Source organism: Paroedura picta, chromosome 3 (genome assembly GCF_049243985.1).
Source record: "Paroedura picta isolate Pp20150507F chromosome 3, Ppicta_v3.0, whole genome shotgun sequence".
Taxonomy (NCBI): Eukaryota; Metazoa; Chordata; class Lepidosauria; order Squamata; family Gekkonidae; genus Paroedura; species Paroedura picta.
The window spans coordinates 124440777-124467255 of record NC_135371.1 but is presented as its reverse complement, the minus strand read 5'-3'; the positions used below and the strand labels follow the sequence as shown (position 1 = coordinate 124467255).

The window sequence follows — 26479 nt, the reverse complement described above, 5'->3', positions numbered from 1 at the left end:
ACACAGCTCAAGTGATCCCTGAAGAAGCCTCTCAGGTGTAAGCTGTTTGCCAGGCTGAGGGGAGCCATTGGAACCAGCCCTCCCTACACAGCCCAAGCAATATAGGTATAGGTATTAGGGTTCAGCAAGATTCAGGAAACCAAATTTTTGGCTTCAAGGCATTTGAAGGGACTTAGAGCCACTGAAATGCCTCCCCCACATGGCATGCCAAACAGCTGATCCACTGAGAGAAGCCCATCGCAAGATTGGGATTCGAGTGATTTGGGTTATACCAAATGAATTTGGGTTAAATCAACTTGAATACACAAACTAATCTTTTTTTTCACACCTCTTGTTGGGATTCAAACATTGTTCCAATCAGTAACTGCCAGCATTCATTCATATTCATGGTTCAGTAGAGTAATGTCAGGAGGAATGTTTAGAATTTAGATCTAGAGATTCTAAGTCGCCAAGAATATCTGCAAGTATATATGAGGTTATGTTGTTTTTTATCTGATATACTGCATTATATTTTACATTTGCTTAAATGTTATTTTCTATTGGTCTTGGACTGCATAATAAATGACTACGTTGTGTGTGTGCATGCTTCTTCCCCTGAAACATGCAGTCTTACTCAAAATAAGAAATTTTTACCTATAAGAAAATTACTAGGAAGTAGTCTAAGAAACAGCATTTCATTTCCACTGAACTGGGAAGGCCAGAAGATTATTCACCACAACATCCAGTTAGGGCAAAGATTCTACATCTTGGTCACTATTTTGCCACTGGAGCATCAGAAAGGGTCATGCCATGGACACCAATAACTCATTGAGCTTATGACTTACCCATGCAGTGGAATGCATGTAGTGGAGGAAAGGGAAATCAGTATTTGGACAAATTAGAAACAGCAATTGATAAGCAATCAAGACTGAAGGAGAGACTGAAGGAGACAGAAGACTATGAATAAACATCCAAATGTGTGTAACCAAAGCCCCACTGCCCTTTCCTCCCCCCCCCCCAGTAACTTTGGGAAAGGCACTATCTGAAGTGGGGAAAGAGATAAGAGACCTTGAGCCTTTTTTCTGCCAGTCATAATTTCTATCTAGTGAAATGTCTGTGCATGATCCCTTGCTACACAGGCAGTGCTTCTGATTCAATAATAAGATCAACACCTCCAGAACAATGTTATAGATGCTTTGGTGGGTTTTCCTTCTTAAAAGAAGCACTGGAGACATTTATCTAGAAAACATGAATGTCACATGCCTAGATAGAAGATACTCATTCAGTGGCTCATGATTTGGCAAAGTTAGAAACACTACTGTTATGTAGGGCTTGAGGTTGGCAAGCTGTTCCTGCCTAGAAACAGCCACTATCCCAGGACCTGGAAATGAGTAAGCTGTGAGCTGCAGGCCTTGTACCAGAGATGGATGCAAAGGGTCCATCTTCTTGAATAACCCCACATACCTTTCTTGGCAACCTCTGCACTCCCATCTAAGGACTTTGGCCGCTACCAGGAACAGAGTAAGCAAATTCTTTTAGAGAACAATGAGTATACCTACCACTGCGGCTGCCAACCAAAATGACCTCAGCGGGGAAGAGGTAGCTATACTCCTTTTTCCATGACCAGTCTGTCCTTTTCCACTGTCTCACTTAAATTGCTGTTTCTCATGCTAAGAAGACAATCAAAAGGCTAAGATATAAGCCCTTCCCCTCACTCCAGATACACAAGGGTTGCCTACAGTTCAACAACAGTGGAGACAGACAACCCTACGTGTTCAGAAATAATTTGGTAATTTATAAAGGTTTGTTATATGTTTAATATTATATTTTATATTATTGTACAGTGTGTTTGATGTGACAAACGGGATATACAGTAGTCATGTGGCTCTTCTGGTCAGTAATAACTACGAATGTAGCCCTATGAATGTCATAAAGTAAGTACCACTGGCCTAAATAAAGAGCAGATTGTTGAGACTACTCTTCACCCATAAGTAAATAGGGACATTTAGATACTGAGCCCTTTTGAAGTCCTGCCCATTCTCTTTGATGTGCTAATGGGAGCCAAAATCTTTTGAAATCCTGACCTTCAACTGTGGGTGCTGAATTCCTTTGAAATCATGGCCCTTGGTACCCATGTCATTTACATACAAAGACAACCCAAAATGAAAGTAAAAATAAGACACGGCAACACTTTCAGCTTCTTAGCGTTTAAGAGCACTCCAGAGAAATATGATGATGCCCTTCCATATGTTTCTAGAACATGAGAAGCCTATTAAGATATATGAATTATGAAACTTTCTTCCCTTCAAAGCATAAGTGCTTTTTTAATGAATCACCCTAGGCCTGTTTCTGGGGGGAAAATCTCACCTCAACAACCTTTTTGATTTACAAGCATGTGGATAGGGATGATAGATGTCAAATCCCTCATGAAGGTTCCTGAGTAAGCTAAGTAGTCCAGTATTAACAAAAAATGCTCCCTTCTTAGTAAATGGTTCCATATAAGCAAGTATAAATGCATGCTTAAATACAGAAACCATGAAAAAGATCATAGCAGAGAACTCAACATAAATTCAGTGTCTGCACTTTTTTTAAAATATTTTTTTTATTTTTATATAGATATAGAAAAGAACAAAGACATAATATATTGGGCATGCTTCTATAAGGCTTGTTCGCCAAGACCCCTTAAAGGAGTCCCTTCCAGGGAATGCTTGCATACATGTACAGCCTTCCCCCAAATGGGTCAGGCCCAAGATCTGACAACAATCATAACAAGTAAGCAAACTAAACAAAATGAAAAAGGGAGGGAGTGGTGTCGAAAATATAGAGGGTCAAGCAGGGTACGCTTTAAATACCTGCAGAGGTAACACGGTTCATCCACAGGCCCACCCCCTCATCCAGCCTTGTGAGATGTTTCCAGGTGGCCAAGAATTAGCTAGTTATTTTGAACTCTGAACTCTACTACTGCAATTATTATAAAATTATTCCTTACATATAGAATTAAGCCATATTGATTGTGTCCTATTAAAACACTATTATTACTGTACTAATACTACAGGATATAAAACTGTTGCGCTCAGCCATTCATTCATGTAACTACAGATAAGGTAAAGGTAAAGGTATCCCCTGTGCAAGCACTGAGTCATGTCTGACCCTTGGGGTGACGCCCTCCAGCGTTTTCATGGCAGACTCAATACGGGGTGGTTTGCCAGTGCCTTCCCCAGTCATTACCGTTTACCCCCCAGCAAGCTGGGTACTCATTTTACCAACCTCGGAAGGATGGAAGGCTGAGTCAACCTTGAGCCGGCTGCTGGGATTGAACTCCCAGCCTCATGGGCAAAGCTTTCAGACGGCTGCCTTACCACTCTGCACCACAAGAGGCTCTTATAACTACAGATAAATATTTATGTAACTACAGATAAATATAACTAAATTAGTCCATGCAGGTATACCAAACATAAACCAAGATCCCAATGAGAATTAAAAATCTAGCAATGCCACCAAAGCTAGAACCTGAAGCTCTACTCACTATGGCCCTAGTTGGCAATAAATGATGAACAAATGAACTTGTATAACAATGGCCCTGTACCAACCCACCTCAGTGAGCCACTACTGCCTTGTAAGGTTGCAGGACAGAATCTGTGAACAAGCACAAGGAAGGAAAGTGTGAAAAGCCAAATCTGAGGTTTAGGGGGGTGTAACTACCCACAAGCTGCAACCAAGAAAAACAAGATGAAACCCAAGCCATTTCCCAGGTCCAGTTGCAGCCCCTCAGGAAACCAGGCAAGAATCAGATTGTTGCAGATTATGCCTGACCCTGCACCCCTGACAGGAGGGGAAGCGAGGAAGAACCATCACAGGACGTAGCCACTGCCTCCTCTGCTGCTTCCTGCCTCCTGCAATGGTGAGTCTCTGAGGGTCACCTCCCCGAGGCTGCTGTCTCCTCTCTCGGGTGAGTCTGTCACAGGGGGAGGTGGGGAGAGTCCACAGTAATTTTCATTTCTCAGACCACGGCATAAGATGTGTATCCACATCAATATGACAAATCCATACCATGACAACTAAACAGACTCTCCATATTTAGAAGCAATGTACCTCTTAACGCCAGTTGCTCGGAAGAAAAATAAGGAATGTTTCTTAATGTGTTCCTTGTAGTCTTCCAAGACAACTGTTAGCAACTGCAAGGTAACAGGATACTACACAGATCTGCAGAAATTTTACATTTCTGGTCGATGTGTTAAGTAAATCAAATACAAGAATGCATCAGAAACCTGGTGAAACCAAAACCTGACCACATTGTTGCTGTTTCAGGTGAAATATACCGTATTTGCTGGCGTATAAGATGACTGGGCGTATAAGACGACCCCCCCCCCCAACATTTCCACTCAAAATATAGAGCTTGTTACATTACATTACAGTACTATGGGCCACTATGGGCAGCTATGTCTATCCCAACTGAAGTGCACCCGGCGTATAGGACGACCCCCCCCCACTTGGGGGCATGTTTTTCAGAGGGAAAAAGTAGTCTTATACACCAGCAAATACTGTAGTTTATTCCATCCTTTTAGAATACCTTAAAAGCAAGACAAAGAGTCCATCTGACATACTAAACAGTAACTGATCTTTTCCTTGGTTCACAGAGTACCAAGTACAGGGAATGAACAGAGCACTCCAGCAAACACACTTTACATTACTCTGATACCCATATGAAAGCATCTCATCTTCTAAATTAGAACATCACAAGACATTTTAAAAGTTTAAATATTTACTTTAGCTCCTGGTATTAAATTTATGAAAGAAATGTTCAACATTTATTGCTAGCTTAAAAAAAAACCAAGTATAGTTAATTTAACCTACATTAAATTAAAAAGTAGGACTTTTACATAACAACAAAGATTCCCACAGTTTTTGTGCCAACTTTATAGCATAATTTATGCATTCAGAGGGAAAAAGAAAGAAATGGACTGGTCACCCTTTCATTAAAACATATGAATGGAAATATTTGCACACTTACTACATGTGCCAGTTAAACACACATTAGCATTTAAATCAAGATGCCTTTAAAACGAGTTCTCTGGCTCTTGAATGCTGCATACAAATCAGTATTAGGATAATTTGAATATATTGGCTTAGTTGAGATGTAATTTTCTTCATCCTTCAAATGAGTTGGAACATGTTCTGGGCTTCTGCATTCCCAATAAGGTACATGGTTTGCACTCACCCTCTAAACCAGAACTGGAAGTCAATGCTTCAAGTATATTTATAATTCTGGTTTAGAGGCAAGCACAAATAACAGTCTGCCTATTTGGATGCAGTGATTAAAGTATATTTGCCTCAGCCAGAAAGCCAAGGACGCATGCAGAGAGGAGAGAGCAAAGGGGGCCAAAGTGGCAACATGATTTTCTGATTATACCCAAAGTGAAATGCAGAATGACACAATGAAGTTTAATCCTACCCTAGTTAATGGGTACATAAAAATACATCCACTGCACCAAACCACATCACTAGTTTTCTTAACTAGATTAACCAAATTAGTTTATTTTGCCAGCCACCATAAACAGCTCTCTAGAGAGCCAGAACAGACATTTTCTAAATAAATAGGCATTTTGCTCCTCTTCCAAGCAGGGAGAAGTTATATGGATCACTGAAATGGCTGCCAGACATTTGGCGGGTACATTTTCCAAAGCGGGAGGGAGCAAAATCCATCAGAAAAATTACTGCCAGCTATTTAAACCTAACAGCTTAGCAGGTCTGCCCATCAGCTGTTAAGCTTAAATGGCTGCAAACCATTTACACTGTCCGTTTCACTTCCCACCACTCAAAGCGAAATGGACTGGCCTGAAGAAGCTGGTTCATTTCAAGGCTTTTGGTACAGTTCAGTAACACCCTGAATTGAACCAAAATCTACTAGTTCATGCCTATTCCTAATTCAAATATTGTTTATTATAAGAAAGAGTATTTTTCTTTTCATAATACTACACCATATGTGCCTATTACAACCCACCTTCAAATTCAAAGGAAAGCAACAGGAAACTTGCATTTTTTTAAAGTAAAGTGAAATGTAAAAGTAAGTCAGAATGGAGAAGTTGTATGATGTTGCAAGCTGTATTTGATTATCAAGGAATGCAAATTAAATGAGTTTCAGAAGTGCTGCCACAGGTAAAAACAAGAGGAAAATTAGAAGGAAGTTCTAAAATTTCACCGGCTAGCTGCCCTCTCTCATTTTGCTTTGAAGAAAAGCCATGTTTTCATGTGTTCATGATTATATTTAATGACTGCTATAGGGCCTAAGCCAAAGCCATGTATCCAAATAACTCAAAAACTCCGGTAGAGAGCTGGCTTTGAAATAGTTTCCGTCGTCTAAGGTTTATGCAGACATCATGGCAAACTTAATACCTCTATAACCACTACAGATTTTATGCTTCAAATTCTAAATAAAAACAAAAGAGAAACTTTCATAAGTACAAAGTGTAATGATCTACAGAGATAATAGAGAACCATTTACCTCTATTTATTTAGAATGAACAGAATTTTGGCTTTTACTTCTATTCCATCGCCACCATAGCTGCCTTGAGAGCTAGCTTGGTATAGTGGTTGAATGGTGGCTTCTCATTTAGACAACTGGATTTGATTCCCAATTCCTCCACGTGTAGCCAGTTGGGTGACCTTACGCCAGTCACAGTTCTCTCAGCCTCACCAATCTCACCAGGTCTCTGATATGGTGAGAGCGGAAGGGTAGGCGATTGTAAGCCACTTTGACCTATTATGCATGGCCAGAATGCCCGCGTTGGCGGCGGTAGGCATCGGGGTAAATCCCCGATCATCCACGCCCCCACCACCAGCACAGGCATGGTCTGGCCCAGGGCCACGAAAGACCCACATTATGGAAACGCAGGAACTTCCACAGTCCCTGAGATACTGTGGACGCCGGCAGGAGCTGGGGCGGGACGGCGCTGTGCATAATCGACAGTGCCGGGCCTTTCAGCCCACCTGGCCCTGATCTACAGTGTCCCTGTAGGGACACTGCACACCCCTGCAAGCTCAGCGGAGCCACTGAGCTGGCAGGGGCATCCCCCTGCCCCCGTCACGTGCGGCGGGGGCCTAGCCCATCCCCACTCACCCACAGCTGCTGCCATAGCTGGGCAGCATCCCAGGCTTCCTGTGTGCACGCTGCCCTAGGGAGTCACCGTATGCCGGGGAGCCCTGCCCCTGTGCGCACACAGGGAACACCAGGACATCATGCCCCGCTGCAACGGTGTGGCGGCCACCCAGAGTATTGGCCGCCGTGCATAATTGGTCCTAGAGTCTCCTAAAGGTAGCAAAAAGTATGATAAAAAATAAGCTCTTCTTGTCATTTATTCATTAAATGGTAGATCTTACCATTTATTCATCTAGTCTTGTGTTATCTGCTCTGTCTGGCAGGCAGAGAAAGGCATCAACACTTGCTATACAAGATCATTTCACTCTAAAGATGTCAGAGATTTAAACTGGAATACAGTCCCCACCCTCATTTTCCTGCAGCAGCACAATGGCCTCCAGCAGAGGTCTTCTTCAGGAGTCTCTCATATCCCTCCTACCAGATATCTACCATACCATGATGCAGGAGACAGATCATTGCTAACTGCAATCAAACCCTCAACAGTGCTATTTTTGCAATTACCAATTTTGTTGCCTCAAATACAAAGCAAGCTTAGGTGAAACAAAGGGCTCATACCTTTCAATGCAATGATTTTAGTTGCCTGTACTGAAGTATAAGAAACAAGTAGCTAACTGAGATTCAGGTAAAAATTAAGTCATATGGAAGTTTCCCTTTGTGCGGATAAATGTAGTCCTCAGGCTTTTGGAAAGTTTCCAGCAGTCTTCAGTGGTGAAAGTCCTAGGAACTGCTGAAACAAGAAACCCATCATGAACCACAACTACAAAGAGGAAACTGGCTACAAAGTTGGGGGCAGGTTCTTTTTTTAAACAGCTCTAGCTGCACTCTTCTAACAGTAAACATACATATGGGTTCCAAAGGAAAAAAATCACATCTCATGCAATGCCTGTGGCCAGTTGTCTGATAGACAGTTTTTTTCTTTTGTTACTCACTGCAACCACAGTTTTTTTTTTCACAATGATATAAAATATGACCATCTATTTAGCAACTATATTGTGAATTTAGGAATAAAATGCTGTAGAAACATTGTTATATGTAGTTATTGGCATGTGGAGACCATACTGGATATAAATTTAATTTTGAAGTTGTATCAGCAGGAATGGTTCTCATTTGTGATGTTTCATTAAATGTAGAACAGACTTGAACTAACACTTGCTTTGAAAATTCACTGTGGTTTTTCAGAAACACCAAATTAAAAGAATTTCTAAAGGCCCAGTTTAATGAAAAACAAACACACAACTCAATTCTAGCACGTTTTAAGCAATTTATGTGGAAATATGCTATTTAGGAAAGCTATCATAAGCACTGTGCTTTCATCATTAATAAGCTCCCTCTTTTCCCAATAGAGAGATTCATGAGCCCATTTCTCTATCAGTTGCTGAACGTCTTTTTCTGTTCTAAGGCTTAGATGCAATAAGATCAATCTGTCTTAACTGAGGCCCCGTAAAAACAAACAAGAGACATTATTTATTTATTTAGAATATAGGTATATGCTGCCTTTTCAGATATCAGCTAGAAGAAGCCTACAACTAAAACAATTAAATAAAACAATTAAAAACAAGCCAGAGTATAACAGCATAAAACACACAATGATCAGCCTAAAATGTTGAAGATAAAATGATCTTTGAGCCAGAAGCCTAGTATTAAATATTTGAGATATTTTTTTAAACCCTCCTAGATATAACTCTGGGTTAAAAGTATGTTTTCAGTTAGAATGTAAGGGAAAGTAAGATAGGCAACTAGGCAAACCTCACAGGAGACAACATTCCACAGGAAAGAAACAACCAATGAAAAAGCCCTTTTTCTGGTCACCCTCTGTTTCACATCTGCGAGTAGGGGGGGCACAGAAAGCAGGGATTCGGAAGAGGATCTTAGGCTAAAACTAGACATTACAGCATCCACAGATTTGACCTATGGATGCCGCTGCCATTTTAGCGCTGAATGTGGGCCATATAAAATTTCACAAGGACCCAGTCCTAATCAGGTAAACAGTATGGCAGAACCAGGCACTCATTTTCCCCCAGAAAAACCCATGTGCATCTGGCCTCATCATGTTATGAGAACCTTATGGTATTTTAAATAGTCTGAGTTCAGCATCAAAACAACAGTAGCATCCACAGACTAGACATGCAGATACCATAATATCTACTCTGGCCCTTAACTGACAAGTTGGACTACACTGGTGAAGACAATCCCAAGTCTTTTAGGTATTTAAAGGTAAGAACCTTAGAAAGCCAGATCCTGAAGACGAAACTCAAACACTTTGGCCACCTCATGAGAAGGAAGGACTCACTGGAGAAGAGCCTAATGCTGGGAGCGATTGAGGGCAAAAGAAGAAGGGGACGACAGAGAATGAGGTGGCTGAATGGAGTCACTGAAGCAGTTGGTGCAAACTTAAATGGACTTCGAGAAATGGTAGAGGACAGGAAGGCCTGGAAGATCATTGTCCATGGGGTCATGATGGGTCGGACACGACTTCACACCTAACAACAACAAAGGTAAGAACCAGTGCTTTTGACAGATCCAGTACGGATCCTTCTGCACAGAGGTTATATGATCCCTAGATATATTGTGGGAGAACTGGAATAAGGACAATTACAGGGAACAATTACAAAATTATCATCTGTCCATTACACTTGAAAGCAAAACCCAGAACTTTCAACTACAATTTTATTTTTATATATTTGCTTCATATATACCCAACTTTTTCTCAATGACCCAAAATGACTTACAATAGCGATCCCCAACCTGTGGGCCACCGGCCACATGTGGTCCGTCGACTAATTGGAGGTGGGCCCCAAAGGACGCCTTCTCTCCCTCCCCCCCGGCCCTTTACAACACACTTCAGGTGTCATTGTCTCCCATCACTCCAAGATGGGACTATCTCGTTGCAGAGAAACAAGCTCAGGATTCCCATTGATTTGTCATTGTCATTAGTTAAAATTTCCATGAAAATAAAATGTTCCTTATGTTCATTGTTGTGGCATGTCTGTATCTTATTTTGAAGGGATGTTTAAACATTACCATAGCGATCAGAGAGTGTTAGGGCAGTGGTTGAGAGTAGAGGAGTAAACTACCCCCCCCCCATCAGGCCTCAGTAAAATTGTCAAGCGTTGAGTGGTCCCCGGTGATAAAAAGATTGGGGACCACTGACTTACAACATTCTTTTCTCCTGCACTGACTCCTCACAACAATCCTGGGTTTCCCACATACTGGATTCCTCCTCTAACAATGATACACACTAAATCTCTGACACTACTGGTCTTTAAAATACTGTACTGTGTTAAATATCATAAATGTAAAGACTTGATTTTAATAAGCAGAGCTTTTAATCAATCATCAATTAAAATAAAAATCAATGTAAATGAATTGTGCAAGCTTAAGTTCACTTTCCTGGAAGTAAGTCCCACTGAACAAACCTAAGGAGAATTCAGAGTAGACCTACTTAGCATGGCCCAAGTCTCACTGTGCAGAATTCACACTATTTCAAGAATCTAGAAATCAATGCACTGCTGGAATTCATTAAATCAGTTACTGAGAATCTATACTATAAACTAATAAATCAAGCGTATCATAAGAATCTTGACAGAACAATAAATTCAGCCATGTATACAGACCGTGTTACAATTAATTGCCTTAATTGTGTCAGTCAACACCATCAATTTCCACAAACGCACTCTATCTTATGTTTCTATTTTTATCATTTCTTTTTAAACATATTGATAAAGGATAATCTTCCAAATAATTATAGTCGTGTTTTTATTGGCTTTCTTTGAATCATTTAGGAAACAATACACTGGAAATGCCAATGCCATACAACAAAGATATTGCCACAGTTCTAACAGTCATTCTGAACACTTTTGTGCTGATGTTCTCTATGTATATGGATGAATTACTACTCCTATTCAGAACAACATGCATCAGTAAAATGAACACAAAAGAGAAATAGCCCGAACACCCTCAAAAGAAAGAAATACAACTTTCAACTATTACCATGATGGTCAGCAGATCCTTATTCTGGAATGCTTTAATCCAATCTCAGTTATATTTATCACCCAGTTACTTATGCCTTTTATTCTAACTAGCCCTTCCCAGCAATTATCCACCTATTCACCTACCTATATATAAAGCTTGAGAAAACTGTTTCAATGTATCTGAAGAAGTGTGTGTCCACAGAAAAGTTCATATCCAGATTTAAACTTTGTTGGTCTTAAAGGTAGCACAGGACTCAAACTTTGTTCTATTGCTTCAGAACAACAAAATTCCTTTAGATCAACAGTATTACTGAAGTCCATATTTTTACACAAATCAGCTATTCTTGTACATTTGCCACTGTATTAAGTTATCATAAGGCAGAATGCTTCTTTTTAGGGCCAAGAACACTAAAAGCTCATCATACTTGTGGCCATTGCACAAGTTAACATTGATGTAAGATATACTCATGTTACAATTTGACATGAAAAGTGAAATATGCTGAGAGTTGCAAAGAAGAAATATACATGGCTTGGCTATGTCTAACCCCCGGCCAGAGCAGTATTTTAAGTGAGAAGGGGCTTTTCTGTGGCCTCCCTGTCAGCCAACTGTTTGGCAGAAGGGGAAAGTTCCCCATCATCAAAAGGAATGCCCTCGGGCCCCCCTGCATTGCTCTTGGAAAGGCCTCCCTCCCCTCAGTCAGGGCTTGTCAGAGGCTCCTTCGCACCAGGCCTGAAGGGAGGGGGGAGGGAGGGGGAGCATTCTCCAGCCTCCTGCCAGCTCTGTCAGGGTCCTGAGGCAAAGGGAGGGAAGTTACAGTTGGACATGACAGTTAGGGCAGCCTGTCCAAGCCTCTGTTCTCATCCCCCTTGGCAGCCCTACTGACTTCCTCTCCCTGTGGTGGTCAGGGGCAGACTGGCAGCGATGTCTCCAGATTGCCCCTGGGTGGGCGGGCCCTGTCAGAACTTTGCCCCAATGATTGGCCGTGACCTGTCTGAGACAGGGCCCAATTGGGATGTCCACTCTCCACCCACTTAGCCCTTAGTGAATTATATAACAGCTCCCGCTGTTACAGATTGCAAATGAAAACAAAGGCTGAATTGCATAAATTTATGTTGCATTTTGTTCTACTGTATAGTGTTGTCACTGAATGACAACTCAACATCTTTCAATGAAATTTCAGAAATAATGGTAGGAGAACTGTAGCTCTCCTACTATTTGTTTAGCTTCCCAAACAATGCATGAGGCAAGGAAATTATCAATGTACATGCAACTGCACCACCCTTTGCTTTGTCTTAGCAGAATGGATATGAAAGTAGACAATGTTGAAAAGAGGGCAACAAAACCAATGAAGATAAAGAGGCATAAGACACCCCTAGTAAAAGAAAGCACAGGACAGCCATAAACTGCTCAATCCAAGCACATACTGCTGATTTAGCAGCTACCCTAGTTAGACACCTGCAAGGTCATGAACAGTCCATGTATTTGTTTCATTCCCATCCTTACTACATCTCACTATTATGCACCATGTCCAAACAAGAAAAATGAGACTGGGCAGGGCATGAGCTCATATATACTACAAGATCTATCTTTACTAGCAAGAAACAAATATACACATTAAATTCTTTTTTAAAAGCTTAGTCATATGTGGGCCTCTTGAACAAGGACACTTGCCAAGTTATGCATATTAATACTGTGGTATGGATTCCAGCCTAAAAATTGGTCAAATTATTTGTTTCTCTAGTTTCTATTTTAGTTGGAGGGGGGGAATAATTATCCATCTGGCCCCATCTCCTTATAGCTTCACAAAGGGTTCTTCAAACAGCTGGGTTTTTTCCAACACTGAATTAACCAAGAAGCAAGTGGCAAGTACTTTCACTTAGTAGCTATTTTTGAGGTATGAAACTGAAAACTGAAATTAATCAAAATGCAAAGTTCCCTGACACATGAAATACCTGAACCACAGTTTTGCCTCTTGAAGGAAAGTTCTGGTTTAGTACGAGTTCTCATTCTTGCTTGTTAAGCAACTATTTTTAAATTGCAGTAGAATCTTCAGTGGGGTAATTGCTTTTTAGACTAATTTTATGCTCTAGTCCTCACTGTAAGTTTGGGTGCCTTTTTGGTTTACTGGTAACAGATGGAAACAACTTCTCATACTACAATGAAATCCCCTTATCCCATTGGATGCATCTGTTTGATGAATGTCTGCACTATATATATACAGATATAACTATATAGTTTATTCAATATATCCAATGTTTGCAAATGGCTGTGTTCCTAAGCGCCTGCCCTCTCAAAGTCAAAATTGCTCTTCGCTTTTTTCACCTTCCTCTAATGAGTCTGGAGGTAATGGTGTAAGATCATAAGCCTCTTCAGAGCTAGATGCTCTGTACCCACCGCCCCAGTGAATACAGTGTAGAAAAACAGAACAAAGAATTTCAAGCCACTGTCCTGAAGAATAAAATCTTCCTATATTATATAAGATTGAAGATACAGAGGAGGAAAGACAGAATTTAAGCCATAAAACCTATTTTCAAATATAAGCAACTAAAAAATGCAAGCTTTGTTGGGGGGCATGGGGTGGGCATGCCTCCCTTCCATATCTTTACAGACAGTAACAAGAAGAAGTAGGGTATAATCTCAGTGTTTTCATCTGTCCACCATTTACCGATTGAGAAATAGCTGCTTTCAGCTTTAGTAACAACCAAGTAACAGATTCAGCAGATTTTGCTAGCTATTTTGTGGTTAGCTCAAGCAGTACAGCTGCAAGCATCCAACTAACCTACCTTCCAGTTTCTATCTATACACTTAGATTATACTTTGCACAACTAGTCCTTGGCATTACAACTTTTGACCTCATTCTTAACTACCAAATAAAAGCTAAGTTCTTCTGTTACAGCTACAAAATACAGTTTGGTTCTTGTAATGAAAATCCTTCCAGTGGTGCAGCAATAAAGTTCAAAGCTTAGTATACAAAGGCCACCAAAAATTATTGAGAATTCTAAACTTCAGTTCATGGAACAAAAAACTTTGTCAAACACTCCCATTTCAAACACTGCTTTCATAAAGGAGCTGTTTTGGTAGGATATGCAGCTCAGTGGTAGAACATCTGATAGGTATGCAAAAGGTCTCAGGCTCTCCAATGAAGGGGACCATGTAGTAGGTGATATGGATGACCTTTCCTCAAATTCCTAGAGAGATGCTGCCAGTCTGGGTAGACAATACTGAACAAGATGGAGCAAAAAGTTTGCTACAGTATAATACAAGTAAAAATGAAACACAGTGCAAGGCTATATAAAACTAATGAAAATGTGCATATATGCATCAGAAATTAACTGCCAACAATTTTATACTCTGTATTTCCAATTCACAATTCTTCTGAGCGAATTAAAGTCCTCTTTCAAAACCAGAATAACAAACTCGGGAGCCTGCCAGCATCTGCTTGGATGAATTCACTTGTGATGCCTACATGAGGGCTTTAATTCATTTAGAGTAGTGGTCCATGGATCAGTTGGTACCAGGCCGCGGCTCCTCCTCGTCCTCCTCCCTGGCTGCTGCCTTGGGGGCTGCCCTGCCACTCTGCCGCTGGCTCACCTTTGGTGTTCTCCAGCAGCCGCCATGGTTGGGACTTCCCCTCAGCCTGGTACTGCGCAGCTGCTGCTGGCAGCCCCCCCCCCCCATGGGCGGTGGGAAGTCAGGGGCACCGGCGGAAAAGCAAACGGAGCAGGGACTCAGGTTGTGTTGGCAACGTCCCTCAGCAAAAGACTACCCCCCCTCCGGGCCTCAGTAAAATTGTCAATTTTAGAGGAATCGTGAAGTCAAAATATAGTGTGTAAAATTGTTGGCACTTAATTTGTGAAGTATATGTGCATTACACATTCATCAATTTTATGCAGACTTGCAATATGTTTATTTGTGCTTGTCTATTATTCCAACATTGTGCTTGTGTTTAGCACTTATATCTGATTCAGTATAAGGCGACTTCATGTGTTCAGAGATATAGCAATCTATCTTAAAACACAACGAAAAATGCATGAAGGAAAAAGCAGTTGCTTATGATTTTTCTTAAACAGTAGTCCAACAAAAAATTATATACATTATTGTCAATGAAAAAAAACAACATATCCTTAGGAAAAGAAACCTACCCTACCACGTGATGAGAAGGATTGATTTAAAATCTACTTTGTTTCTGGACCTCATTTTAAATTTTTCTTCTGTCCTACAATGATCCCCTAAACAAATGCTATTATCTATTTAAGCCTGCAAGGGATAATACAGAAACTTCAAATCTCTTTCTTTTTTCCGGTAACATTATTCATTTCCTATGTTTTGAAACCAAGCATTTGAAACCCAGCTAACCTGAAGCTTTCAGTGAAAGTTTCCAACTCATGGTGACCTTATGATCCAACTCTGTCTGCAGTCATTTCTTTTAAGTTTTTGTAAGGTCAATCCACTTATGTCTTTGATTCTATTGTTCTTTGTCTACCTCTTCTTCTGCTTCCTTCAATCTGGAACATAGCAGCAACAATATCCACATGCCAACAATTTTTCACCTTCCTGTTCAAATAAACTGCATGCTGTACCATAAAAATAAAGGGTGGAAAGAACAACTTACACTTTTTGGATGCTGAATAGCAACTTCCCACTGCAGCCTTATTCTCTGAGGCATCATTACATCATCCTGTAATAAATGGCACCATGTTACTGAGTGTAAAAAGAAACACACTACTGTTTTCAACAGTTAACTAGAGATTGTTGCCAGATTAATTTCAGTTTACTCATCCCAAAGACAAAATGGTAAAACACAGAAAAAAGTCTGCAAATGTTGGAATGAATCCAGGTGCCATATTGTTTTAATGATTGAATGGATTGTGTATAGCTACCACAAAAAGTTAGTCAAGGTTAATTATAAATTAGAAGGGAAAATTGAGACATTTTTATAGCAAACATGCTATAGTACATGGGTCAGAAATCTCACCTGTCTACAAAAAGAAATTCAGTCTTTGAAATGATGCCATTCATGAGCATACAGTAAATGACTGGAGAGAGGAATCTAATGATAAATAATAAGAAAGGAGAAGAGAAAAAGCGCCTCTTTAAAGAGCACACAAATCCATAAGCAAACTGTTAGCTACAGCTTTATCAATGCAGTTATATACTACACCTATGAAATTTAACAAAAGCCACAGACCACAGTAAACCACATGAGTATCTTCCCCTCCACCTGAAGCAATTTGCATCATTGCTTTGCAAAAATATTATCTGAAAAGTAACACAGTATACCAATTCTGCATATTTAACATTCTTTACACTCAGCTAACATGTCACAATTCTGTACAAATAAAATAATTCACTCTTCAGTGTTTCCTTCTATTAGAAAATGTCAAGGTTCAGAAATATGTCATTCATATTCCTTGCTATTTATAAAGATGGTTAACATACAAAATATTAATCTTTTTATATGACATCTTTCAAGGATTATGGGAATCAGATCATTCTAATTCTACAGTTGGGAAACTAACACCAGAATCCAGTCTCCACAGGGCTTAGGATGCTGACTAACATCATCAGGGCTTACTATACAAGCATAGAAGTGGGCCATGTCAGGGTTATAACATTGGTTTAGTTTGCTTCCAGAAATAATCCTGAGGCCATGTCATACCCAACCTAGCATTTCCCTTCAACATTCAACAGGGCCTCACACACACACCCTCCTCAACTCTCAACCATCACCCCCAGCACCTGTGCAGTATAGGATACCAACCACAGCTCTCCAAAGCATTATATAAACCCCAACTTGGACGACAGGAAGTACTATATTGGTCTACATCTGTCTTGCTTTATTTTATGGCATGGGGACCTTGATAGGAATTTCACTGAAAGGGCACATGGCACAACAAGAGAGCACTGAACACAAACTGTATTGTAATGTTGTTCTAATACCGCTGTGATCAGAGCCCTTGTAGATATTCCATTTCAGGAGTCAGACCCCAGAAGAGAGTCTACTTTCCCAACTGGGATGCAAGAAAATGTACCCTGCACAGGTAAGCAAGGGAGGGGGGAGTCCCTACCTCACAACAGGACTGCAGTAACTGTTTCCTCATGTCTTCCCTGTATCTACTCTGTGTTTTCCCTCAAAAATTCTGCCTCTCACAACAGTTGCTAGCAGCAAGTATGGGGGGGGGGGTACTTGCAGGAAGGCTGGCAATGGTCCAGTCTTTTTGAAAATCGGTGGGGAGTCAAGGAAGACCCTCCCTGAGCTACCCTGGAAGTTTGAGGGGGTGTAACTTACACCCACATCTCCCTAGGCCCTGGGACAGGTGGGGAAGCATGGTTTCCAATGAATGTCAATGGTGCCATTGACTTTCATTGGCGCCAATGTGCTTCAGCCTCTCCAACCACTTCAGCCAAGGCAGAGGTAGGCTGAGGTCACCTTGGCCTACGCCAAAGCGGTTCAAATCAGGACCACTTTGCACAACCCTAGTGTGGGCCTTGCGTACCAGAGGGACCACCTTTCTGCCTATGCTCCCCAGAAAGCATTACGCTCTTGAAATTCCAAGCTCGTCTGGCCTCAAACAGAGCCACGGTTTTCTCCGACCTGGCCCCCACTTGGTGGAATGAGCTCCCAGAAGAGACTAGAGCCCTGCCAGAGCTAAAACATTTCTGCAGGGCCTGCAGAATGGAGCTCTTTCACCAAACCTTTGGTCGAGGCCAAATGCACCACCCCGATAAGCCTCCACTACCACCAACTGTGCCCAACAGAAAATAACACTACTATTGTATGGTTAGAATGTCATGCAGTTACAAGTTATAATGTTAAAATGTTGACATATCAAAATGTTGAGTTCCTACTTTATATTTGCTAATGTTGAAATGTTACGAGTTCATCGTTCATATTGCAGTGTAATCTGATACTGTACTGAACCACAGCAATTGTGAGTTGTGAGCCTTTACTGTAAACCGCTCTGCGCGGTAAGGGATGGTGGTATAGAAAAGTAATTTTAAAAATTGTCCTGACAGTCTGACTCTCAGAGGGTACATGGGATACATACCTGCTCTGGAGTGACTGTCAGGGCCACCTTGCCACCCTCCCTACCTCCTTCCCAAACACACGCACACACAGAGGCACACTTCCCTACCCCTTCTTGTTTTCCCCCTTACCGAAGGGCTTCCCAACCTCCCTTCCTCCCTCAAAGCAAGCAAGCAAATGCACAGAGAGAGAGAGAGAGAGAGAGAGAGAGAGAGAGAGAGAGAGAGAGAGAGAGAGAGAGAGAGAGAGAGAGAAGAGACTCACTGTCCTCCCCGCGCAAGTATGCATTCTAGTATTTCCTTGTTTGCGACTTGGAATTCGCAGAAGCCCTCTCCAGCACCAGAGTTCAAATGGTTCAATTCTCCTCATTTGATTTTTTCATCATCCAACATTCACAGCCATACAAATCAGCGGTCTGCAAGCTTCTGCTTGCCGCGGACCGCTGCGGAGTGGTGAGCGGAGAGGGCGGCCCGGGGGCCCGAGCAGCAGCCCCAGCGCAAACGCGCATGCGCGGACTGCCGTGCACGTGCGTTTGCGCCCAGTAGGGGCGCAAACGTGAGTGCGCGGCAGTCCGCGCATGCGCGTTTGCGCCGCCGCCATGCCGGGAGCCGCGGCTTCCCCTCCCGGCCCCTCCGGGCTGCGAGCAAATCAGCCGCTAAAGCGGCCGATTAGCTTGCGGCTCGGCAAGCTTCTCTTCCCTCCCCTCCCGAAGTGAGAAGCTTGCCGGGCCGCGAGCTAGACTAGAGCCGCTTTGGCGGCCGATTTGCTCGCGGCCCGGCGAGCTTCTCGCTTCGGGGGGGGAGGGAAGACGGAGCCGCGGCCTGGCGCCGAAGCCTTCGCGGCCCGGCGCCGGGCCGCGGCCCGCGGGTTGGGGATCACTGATATAAATGACTACTGGAAATATGACAAATTGAATTTATTTACATTTGAGAGTCTGGCTTATGTCCTTGCTTTTCCATGCTTGGTTCAAGCTGATCAGTGCTGAGCTACCCAGAGCAATCTGATGCTTTATTTCCATAATACAACCATCCTTCTTATCAATTTGTGATCCAAGAAAAATTCTTGAACACATCCAGTCTCTTCTCCATCAACTATTATTGTGACATGACTGTTTTTTTCCAATGGTGACTATTGTTACCTTTTTAATATTTAAAAAGAGGGTGAACTTCTTGGTATCTTCACTGATTTTTGTAATCAGTTGTTCTAGGCCTTTTTTAGTGTCTAATAGGAGGGTATTCATCAGCATACCAAAAATTATTTATATTCCTTCCTCCAATCTTGATTCTAATGTTTGATTCTTCAAGTTCAATCTCTCTCATACAGATACGCTCCAGAATTTTACCACCTAATTCAGTACAATATGTGGAATTAGTTCTAGTTTCCCTCCCCCACAACAGCAAAAGATCCTATCAATGTTCTCTCCTTGTTCATCTTAGCTGTTCACTCCTGTCCATCTGTGCCTTGGCTTGTACGCAAGAATAAACATTGGAAGTGCATAAAGGAGAGAACTCTCTTACATCCTCTGTTTGACCAAGAGAAGAGTTGCAAGCCCTGTACAAAGCAGCAGGGGTGAATAAGTGAGTAGGGGGAGGAGTGTCTTTGGACTGAAAACCTCCAATGCAAAGGGGCACACTGGATGCTTGGAAGGCTAGAATAAGCCTCCGAGCTCAGTTGTCTCTTCCTGTTATAATAGATAAAGCAGCCAGAAAACAACTCCAGGCCAGTGATTCCATCTAATTAACTTACCTCAAGGTTAAAGATAAGCCAAAGAAATGGAAAGCAAACCTGTTTATCAGTTGTACAAAATGTCAGTGTTCATAAGTGTTTTCTTTGAACACAGCAAACATAAAAAGGAGTCTTATAGCATCATAAAGGCTAACAGATTTATTGATCTTCAGATGCTCTGGGTCTAGCCCATGAAAGCCTATGCTCCACTAAATCTGTTAAGTCTTTAAAGTGTCTCAATACTCCCCCCATGTCTCCAGAAACAGACTAACACAGCTATGCCTCTAATTTCTTAATAGGGCAGTTACACTTTATGTTAGGAACCTGACACTATCAAAGAACTCTCAGGAAGATTATTTTTGATCTGATTATCTGAACAAATAGGAACACAAACCAATTTAATAGGGGGAGTTATATGAATCAAATTGACACTAATTTGACTGACATATCACAATATACTGAAAATTTCATCAAAATTAATTCCAAGACAGATACTAAATAGAATACATATCTTACCATGGCTGTATTATATAATCAAGAAAAAGAAGAGTTGGGTTTTTTACTACCTGAAGAAGTCTCGAAGCTGCTTACTATCATCTACCCTTCCTCTTCCCACAATAGGTATCCATGTGAGGTAGGTGAAGCTGAGAATGTTCTGAGAGAACTTGTGACTGGCTCAAGGTCATCCAGCTGGTTGCATGTGGAGGAATGAGAATCAAATTCGGTTTTCAAGATTAGAAACCAACCTTAACCAAGATGACTTCCAATTCAAATGCTTTTATGATCAGGTATTTCTGAAAATGGCAGCCGGATGTGGAATCTCCATAATGTCTGAGTAAGAATGCTGGCCACAGTGTTCTTCACCAATAGTAGTTTCTGGATCAAGGATAAGGGTAGGCCTACGTAGAGCAAGTTGAAGATGTCCAATCTAGGGGTTACGGTTGCATGGATCACTGTGGCTAGGTGTTCTGGGGCCAGGTACTTGGCTTGGTAGAGGTGGTAAAATGCCAGCTTGGCTACCTTTGTGACCTGGGCTTCCATTGTAAGGGAAGTATCCAGGATCACGCCTGGTGGAGTGGGTCCTGGTGGAGTGAGTCACTGAGAGCTGCACACTGTCCAGGATGGCCAGACGTGCTTCCTTGCTTGGAAGTTGCATTTCACTGACTTCACCACCATCTCATAGGCTCTTAACTGCATTGTGTAAGATGTTCTTGATTCTTTGTTGTGAGTCTTCCTCCAAACTTGCAGTAGTTGTCTCAGTTCCTGTTTCTTCCTGCAGAGCTCCTCCGTGTACCGGGGGCCCTTTTAAGCCAGGGAGTGGAGAGGGTGTTTGGGAGCTATCTCATCAGTGGCAGCCAGCATTCTGTCATGCCAGTCGCTGACCACTCCATCTAGAGAAGTGCCAGGAGGCACTGGGTCCCGCAGAGCATTCAGGAATCCAACTGGATCCATAAGTATCTGTGGGCGAGCTGAAATGTGCCCAATTGAGGAGGAGGTAGCAACCTAAGCCAGGTCTTCAGGGTATAGTGGTCCAACTATGGCACGGCAGTAGCAGTGACCAGATCCACACTCAACCATGTGCTAAAAATCAAGAAGGGCATTTTCTATTACAAAAAACATTTGATCCAAATAGGGGCTCATAAGACACACCACTTTCTGATTCATTTGGCGCAGTTCTGAGTAAGCTTCATTGTTCTCTGCAGCTCTCGTGGAGCAGCTGAGAGCAAGAACAGTTTTCCCCACCCTCAATTCGCTGCAGCTTACTAGAGAATGGAGGAGAAACTGTGCTGACTTGCCCTAAGCTGCTCTGGGTTGTCAGCAAATGGGGGTCGGGGGGACAGTCTTCTGGCTCAGGTGGAGCTGCTCCAAATGAGTCAGCAGGGACTTTCCCCCACCCCCAAAAAAATCACTTTTGCACTGGGCACAGTGCTACTCAGGGGCTTTGCTGCTGCCAGCAACATACCCCACTGGGCTCCTGGGCTTCACTAGTTCCGCTTGCCCATTCTGATTCCCTGGCACACCTACTGCCATCACTGAGTCCAGCAGTGGCAGCAATGCAGCCCAGAAGGCTGTACAGTCTGACAGGCATGCACCATGTGGCACCTGGGCTGTTTCACTCTTGGACCCAGTGTGGCTCCCAGGCTATGTGGCCACTGACATCAGGCCCAACCTGGAGCCCTGGCCAATGCTGCCCCCACTGCCAAACCTAGTATGGCTCCCAGCCTCCTTCAACTGCTAAAGGTGTGTTCTCTACATCTATGTATTTATTAAAACATTTCAGATTCCCCAAGTATGCCGATAGATCAGTTTAGCCTCTGTGTGGCCCCAATCCACATAGTCCTGGTTCAGATATCTGCAGATCACAGTCACAGATGATACATAGATGGTATATAGATATAAAGAATACATATACATACATACATATATATATATATATAATAAACTCCTTTCCAAAGTATTAGAGTTGTCGGCCCATCAGCTTATCAGTCTCCTAACCCACAAATGACGTTTGAAACCGGTCTTTAATTGTTCAGGTTAGCTTTCTTGACCAGAAAAACTTTGTCCAAGGAAGGCCCTCACAATCACTTCCTTCAAAACATCTGGTAAATACTTTTCCAAGGGAGACACATTTACCATCTGACTGATTGAATCAGCCAACGTACAAAGGCATAAAGTAACTATTGGCCCAAGCACTTAACCTCCAGAAACCAACAGAAATCTAATCAAATGCAACTGTCAGCAGCCTGGAGACTACCAGCAGTATGGAGATATTATATCAAAACAGATACCAGCAATTTCATTTGCAAAGTGCTTTGCAAAAAGCTACCAGACAAAGTTCCTACAATAGAGCCTGAGTCAATTTCTTAGCTACCCAAGGAAAACTCAACTGGATGGCAATTAGCAAACGTAACGTTTACAGAGAACAAACATTTCTATCACAAACAGGCTTTGAAATGGATAAGCTGGGTTCACTTGGATTTGGATCAAGTATTCTGCAACTTGCACTCAAGCCATCCCCTCCCAACTGTTTTGTTTCAAATACTGTAGTATCTTCAAAAGAAAAACTTGGGGGAAATGAGCACTTAACATTTCTCTATGAAAGTATTCCTTCAAGAACACACCTCACACTTGAATTTTGTTCTTAAACCTTAAAACAGTGTTCATTAAAAACTGACAATAAAGCCTGTAGCAGAAACAAAATACAACAGGCTCTTTAAAAACTGTTGCTGGAAAGGGCTTCCCAAAGACTACTGGCCAGGTGGGACACAGACGCACCACTCTGTCTCTACCTCAGTCCACTCCATCCCCACCATCAGTGTAGATCACCAGATTATTAAGATTTTGTTCATTTATTTTATTTGACTTTTTACTCGCCACTCCCAGCAAGCGGTAATAGTAATAAAAGTAATTAAAACCCCACAATAAAATAATAAACAATTCCCCAGCCTTGAAAACATCACCCTCCCAAGAAGTGAAACACTAAAATCTCATCCCCCACTCCCTCAACAACCTCCTACCTAGTGCCTCAGGGGAGATGTTTGTAGGTGAAGTCTGCTGTCCTGGCTAAGCCAAGAAGGGGCCCCTGATCTTAACAGCCCTGTCCTCAGCCTAGCAGAAGAGCTCCTTCTTGCAGGCACTGGGGAACTGTGAAAACTCCATCAGAGCCTTCAGCTCTTCCAGGAGCTCATTCCACCAGACAGGAGCCGGGACCAAAAAGGCCCTGGTTGAGGCCAGGTGTGCCTCTCATGGACTAGGGACCACCAGCTGGTGATTAGCACCTGCAGAATGCAAAGCCCTGTGGGGGACATAAGGCGAGAGGAGAAACTGGTTGCTTTTGAGGGGAGACTCTGAGGCATTGAGCCGTTCTGAGGCCCTACCCCCAAATCTCAAGGAATATATCCAACCTTGGGATGGTCAGGCTTCAGGTAGGGCCTAGAGATTTATCAGAATTACAGCTCGTCTCCAGACTATTAAGATCAGAACCACAGGCAAAAATGGTTGCTTTGGAGGCAGGACTCTGTAGCATGGTACCCCACTAAGGGTTAGGGATGCCAGCCTCCAAGTGGGACCTAGCAATTTCCCAGAATTACAGCTCATATCCAGGCAACAGAGATCAGTTCACCAGGAGAAAATGGCTGCTTTGGTATTGTTCCCTTTTGATGATCCAAATCTCCTGGAATCTCCCTATCAAGTGCTGGCAATTGTGACCTGGCAAACTCTGGAGACTTTGAAAGCTGCAGGCTAAGGGGGTCACTCTCCCCACACTGTCCAGCATCCTACACAGACAAAGCTAATTCTGGCCTCTCTTCTCCCTTTTTATAGATCTGCCCTCTTGCCTCCCCATCATCATTTTACAACTTCACCAATTAGAAAAGGTGGTGATAGTGGGAGCTCTCTCTCTTTTTCAGCAGGAAAAGGAGTGCAAGGCTCTGAATGAGGATATTGTAAAAGGAGGAGGATGTTTTGAAAGAGGTGTGTGAGGGAAGAGGTTGAGTTTGTGGCAATGACCGCTGGTGAGAGTGGGGGGGGGGAGATGCATACATAACTTGGCTGTATCTCCTTTCCAGCAGGGAGGCCAGCCACAAGACCGTAAGTGGCCCACAGACACCCCTGCATCACACCAGCTGTCACTCAGCGTGACACAGACAGACAGACAGACAGACAGACAGACAGACAGACAGACAGACAGAAACATGTTCCTCATCTCAGTCAGTTGCAGTTAAAGGCTTCCTGTAAAGGGGAAGGGGGCATGCAGAATTCTAAGAGAGAGCCGCAACTGGCCCTGAGTGGAAGATATTCCATCAATAAGAAGAAAGCCGTCCAGTTTCATCAGATGTTACTGGCCAGTTTCCACAGACTACAGATTTTTCAGATGTTTCTCTGAAAAAACTTACAAATCTCTGTCACTAATTATCCAAGTACAGTGTATTAATATGGTCAGAGACCAGAAGAAAATATATACATATTAATCAAAGTCTCAAGACAATGGAATGCATCTTGCAATCAAAAAAGAGGAAGGAGGGAGGGGGGTGAAATCAATCTGCCCAACAACAAAAGAGAGGAGGGGAGGAAAGGAGAGGAAAATGCCTCTGCCCAATTACCCACTCCCAAACAATTAATTTCCATTAACTGATCGATCCATCCCAAACCCACCTCCAAAACAATTAATTTCCACCAACTAATAGATCCATCCCAAACCTACCCCCAAAACAATTCTCACCGACCAATCAATCCATCCCAAACCAACCACCTCAAGCTACTCACTCACCTATATCGCCCATCCCAACCAGTTTCTCCCCTCCCCACCCCAACATTACCAACCTAGCAACTTACACCTCCACTTTTTCCAAACTACCCTGACTGTTCACCCCCAGTCCTTCCCCAACCCACAAACCTTCCCATTCCCAAACCCCAACATGAATTTATACCTAATTTACATATAGACCATACACACTACATGCTCCTGGATTGGGCAACCCTGAGATGCCACAGCAAACGATAAGGGCCACCCCTCCAGAAGCAAACAAACATCACACAACAAACCACACCATACACACAACACACAGTTGGAACTGGGCAGCCCTGAGATGACATAAACAGCGATCAGGGCTGACCTTCTGCAAACACACAAACTCTCCATACACCAATTGGTAACAGTTCCCCAACAAGTACAGAACCAGGGTGCGAGAACAATCCTAGCCAAACCACAGAAACTAAGAACTAAAACCAACAGTGTCCATAGGAACACAGAACACCCAACAAACATACCATCAAGTATGAATAGCCAAGAACTGAGGGAGAAGCAACAGCAGGGGCCCTAAAAGGGTCAGGAATCCCAATAATAAGGGGCAGAGGCAGAGACATCGGATGGTAGAGATGGGTTGAGTCAAGGTGCCCAAAATTCAACCACACTTGAGCCCCTCCAAACTCCGCCCCATCCCTTGTGACACTAGGGTGGAGGCAGAGGTAAACAACCCGCCTATGACACTGGTGCTGTGCAATACCAGGTTAATAAACAACAAAACCTCCACCCTGCAAAATTATTTTTCAGAACGAAGAGTGGACCCGGAATGCATGACAGAAACCTGTGCCAGGGAGGGCAAAACTGTTGCCCTTAAAAACCTGGCCCCTGACGGGTTCTCTGTCCTTGACCAGTCTCGGACTGCGGGGTGGGGAGAAGGAGTGGCAATCCTAGTCCAAGAGGCTTTCTCCTTCAGTGCCCTTCCTGTGCCATCAATACCAGTAATTGAATATGTTGCCCTCAGATGGGGATTAATCGAGAGCGTGGCCATCTAGTTAGCATACCGCGTGCCCAATGCACCTCCAGATACCCTGCCAGCCCCGCCACTCTGTCCTCAGTTGGGCACCGAGCAAATTTCAGCTCGCCCGCAGAGACTTATGAATCCAATTGGATTTATGACTGCTCTGTGGGAACCAATGACTCCAGCACCTCTCTCAATGGTCTGGTCAGAGACTGGCATGACAGAATACTGACTGCCATTGACAAGATAGCTCCCCGACACCCCCTTCGCCCCCATCTCAAGTAAGCCAAGGAGCTTCACAGTAAGAAACAGGAACTGAGATGGCTAGAGCAAGTCTGAAGACTCATGACGAAGCCT

At 42.8% G+C, this 26479-nt stretch overlaps 1 protein-coding gene across 7 annotated transcripts in view; it reads right to left on the bottom strand.

Annotated features, from left to right (window-relative positions):
* The window catches only part of QTGAL (queuosine-tRNA galactosyltransferase), a 267594-nt gene that overhangs the window by 215157 nt on the left and 25958 nt on the right, over positions 1–26479 (bottom strand). For 3 of the 7 annotated variants that reach the window (XM_077327585.1, XM_077327584.1, XM_077327581.1), the window contains exon 5: positions 15720–15785. The exons of 3 other annotated variants lie outside the window; for them this stretch is intronic. In XM_077327585.1, coding sequence (XP_077183700.1) covers positions 15720–15785 — 66 coding nt within the window. Of the gene's footprint in view, positions 1–15719; positions 15786–16082; positions 16158–26479 lie in introns of all 7 variants that reach the window. One more of the 7 variants, XM_077327588.1, reaches the window with a different exon arrangement.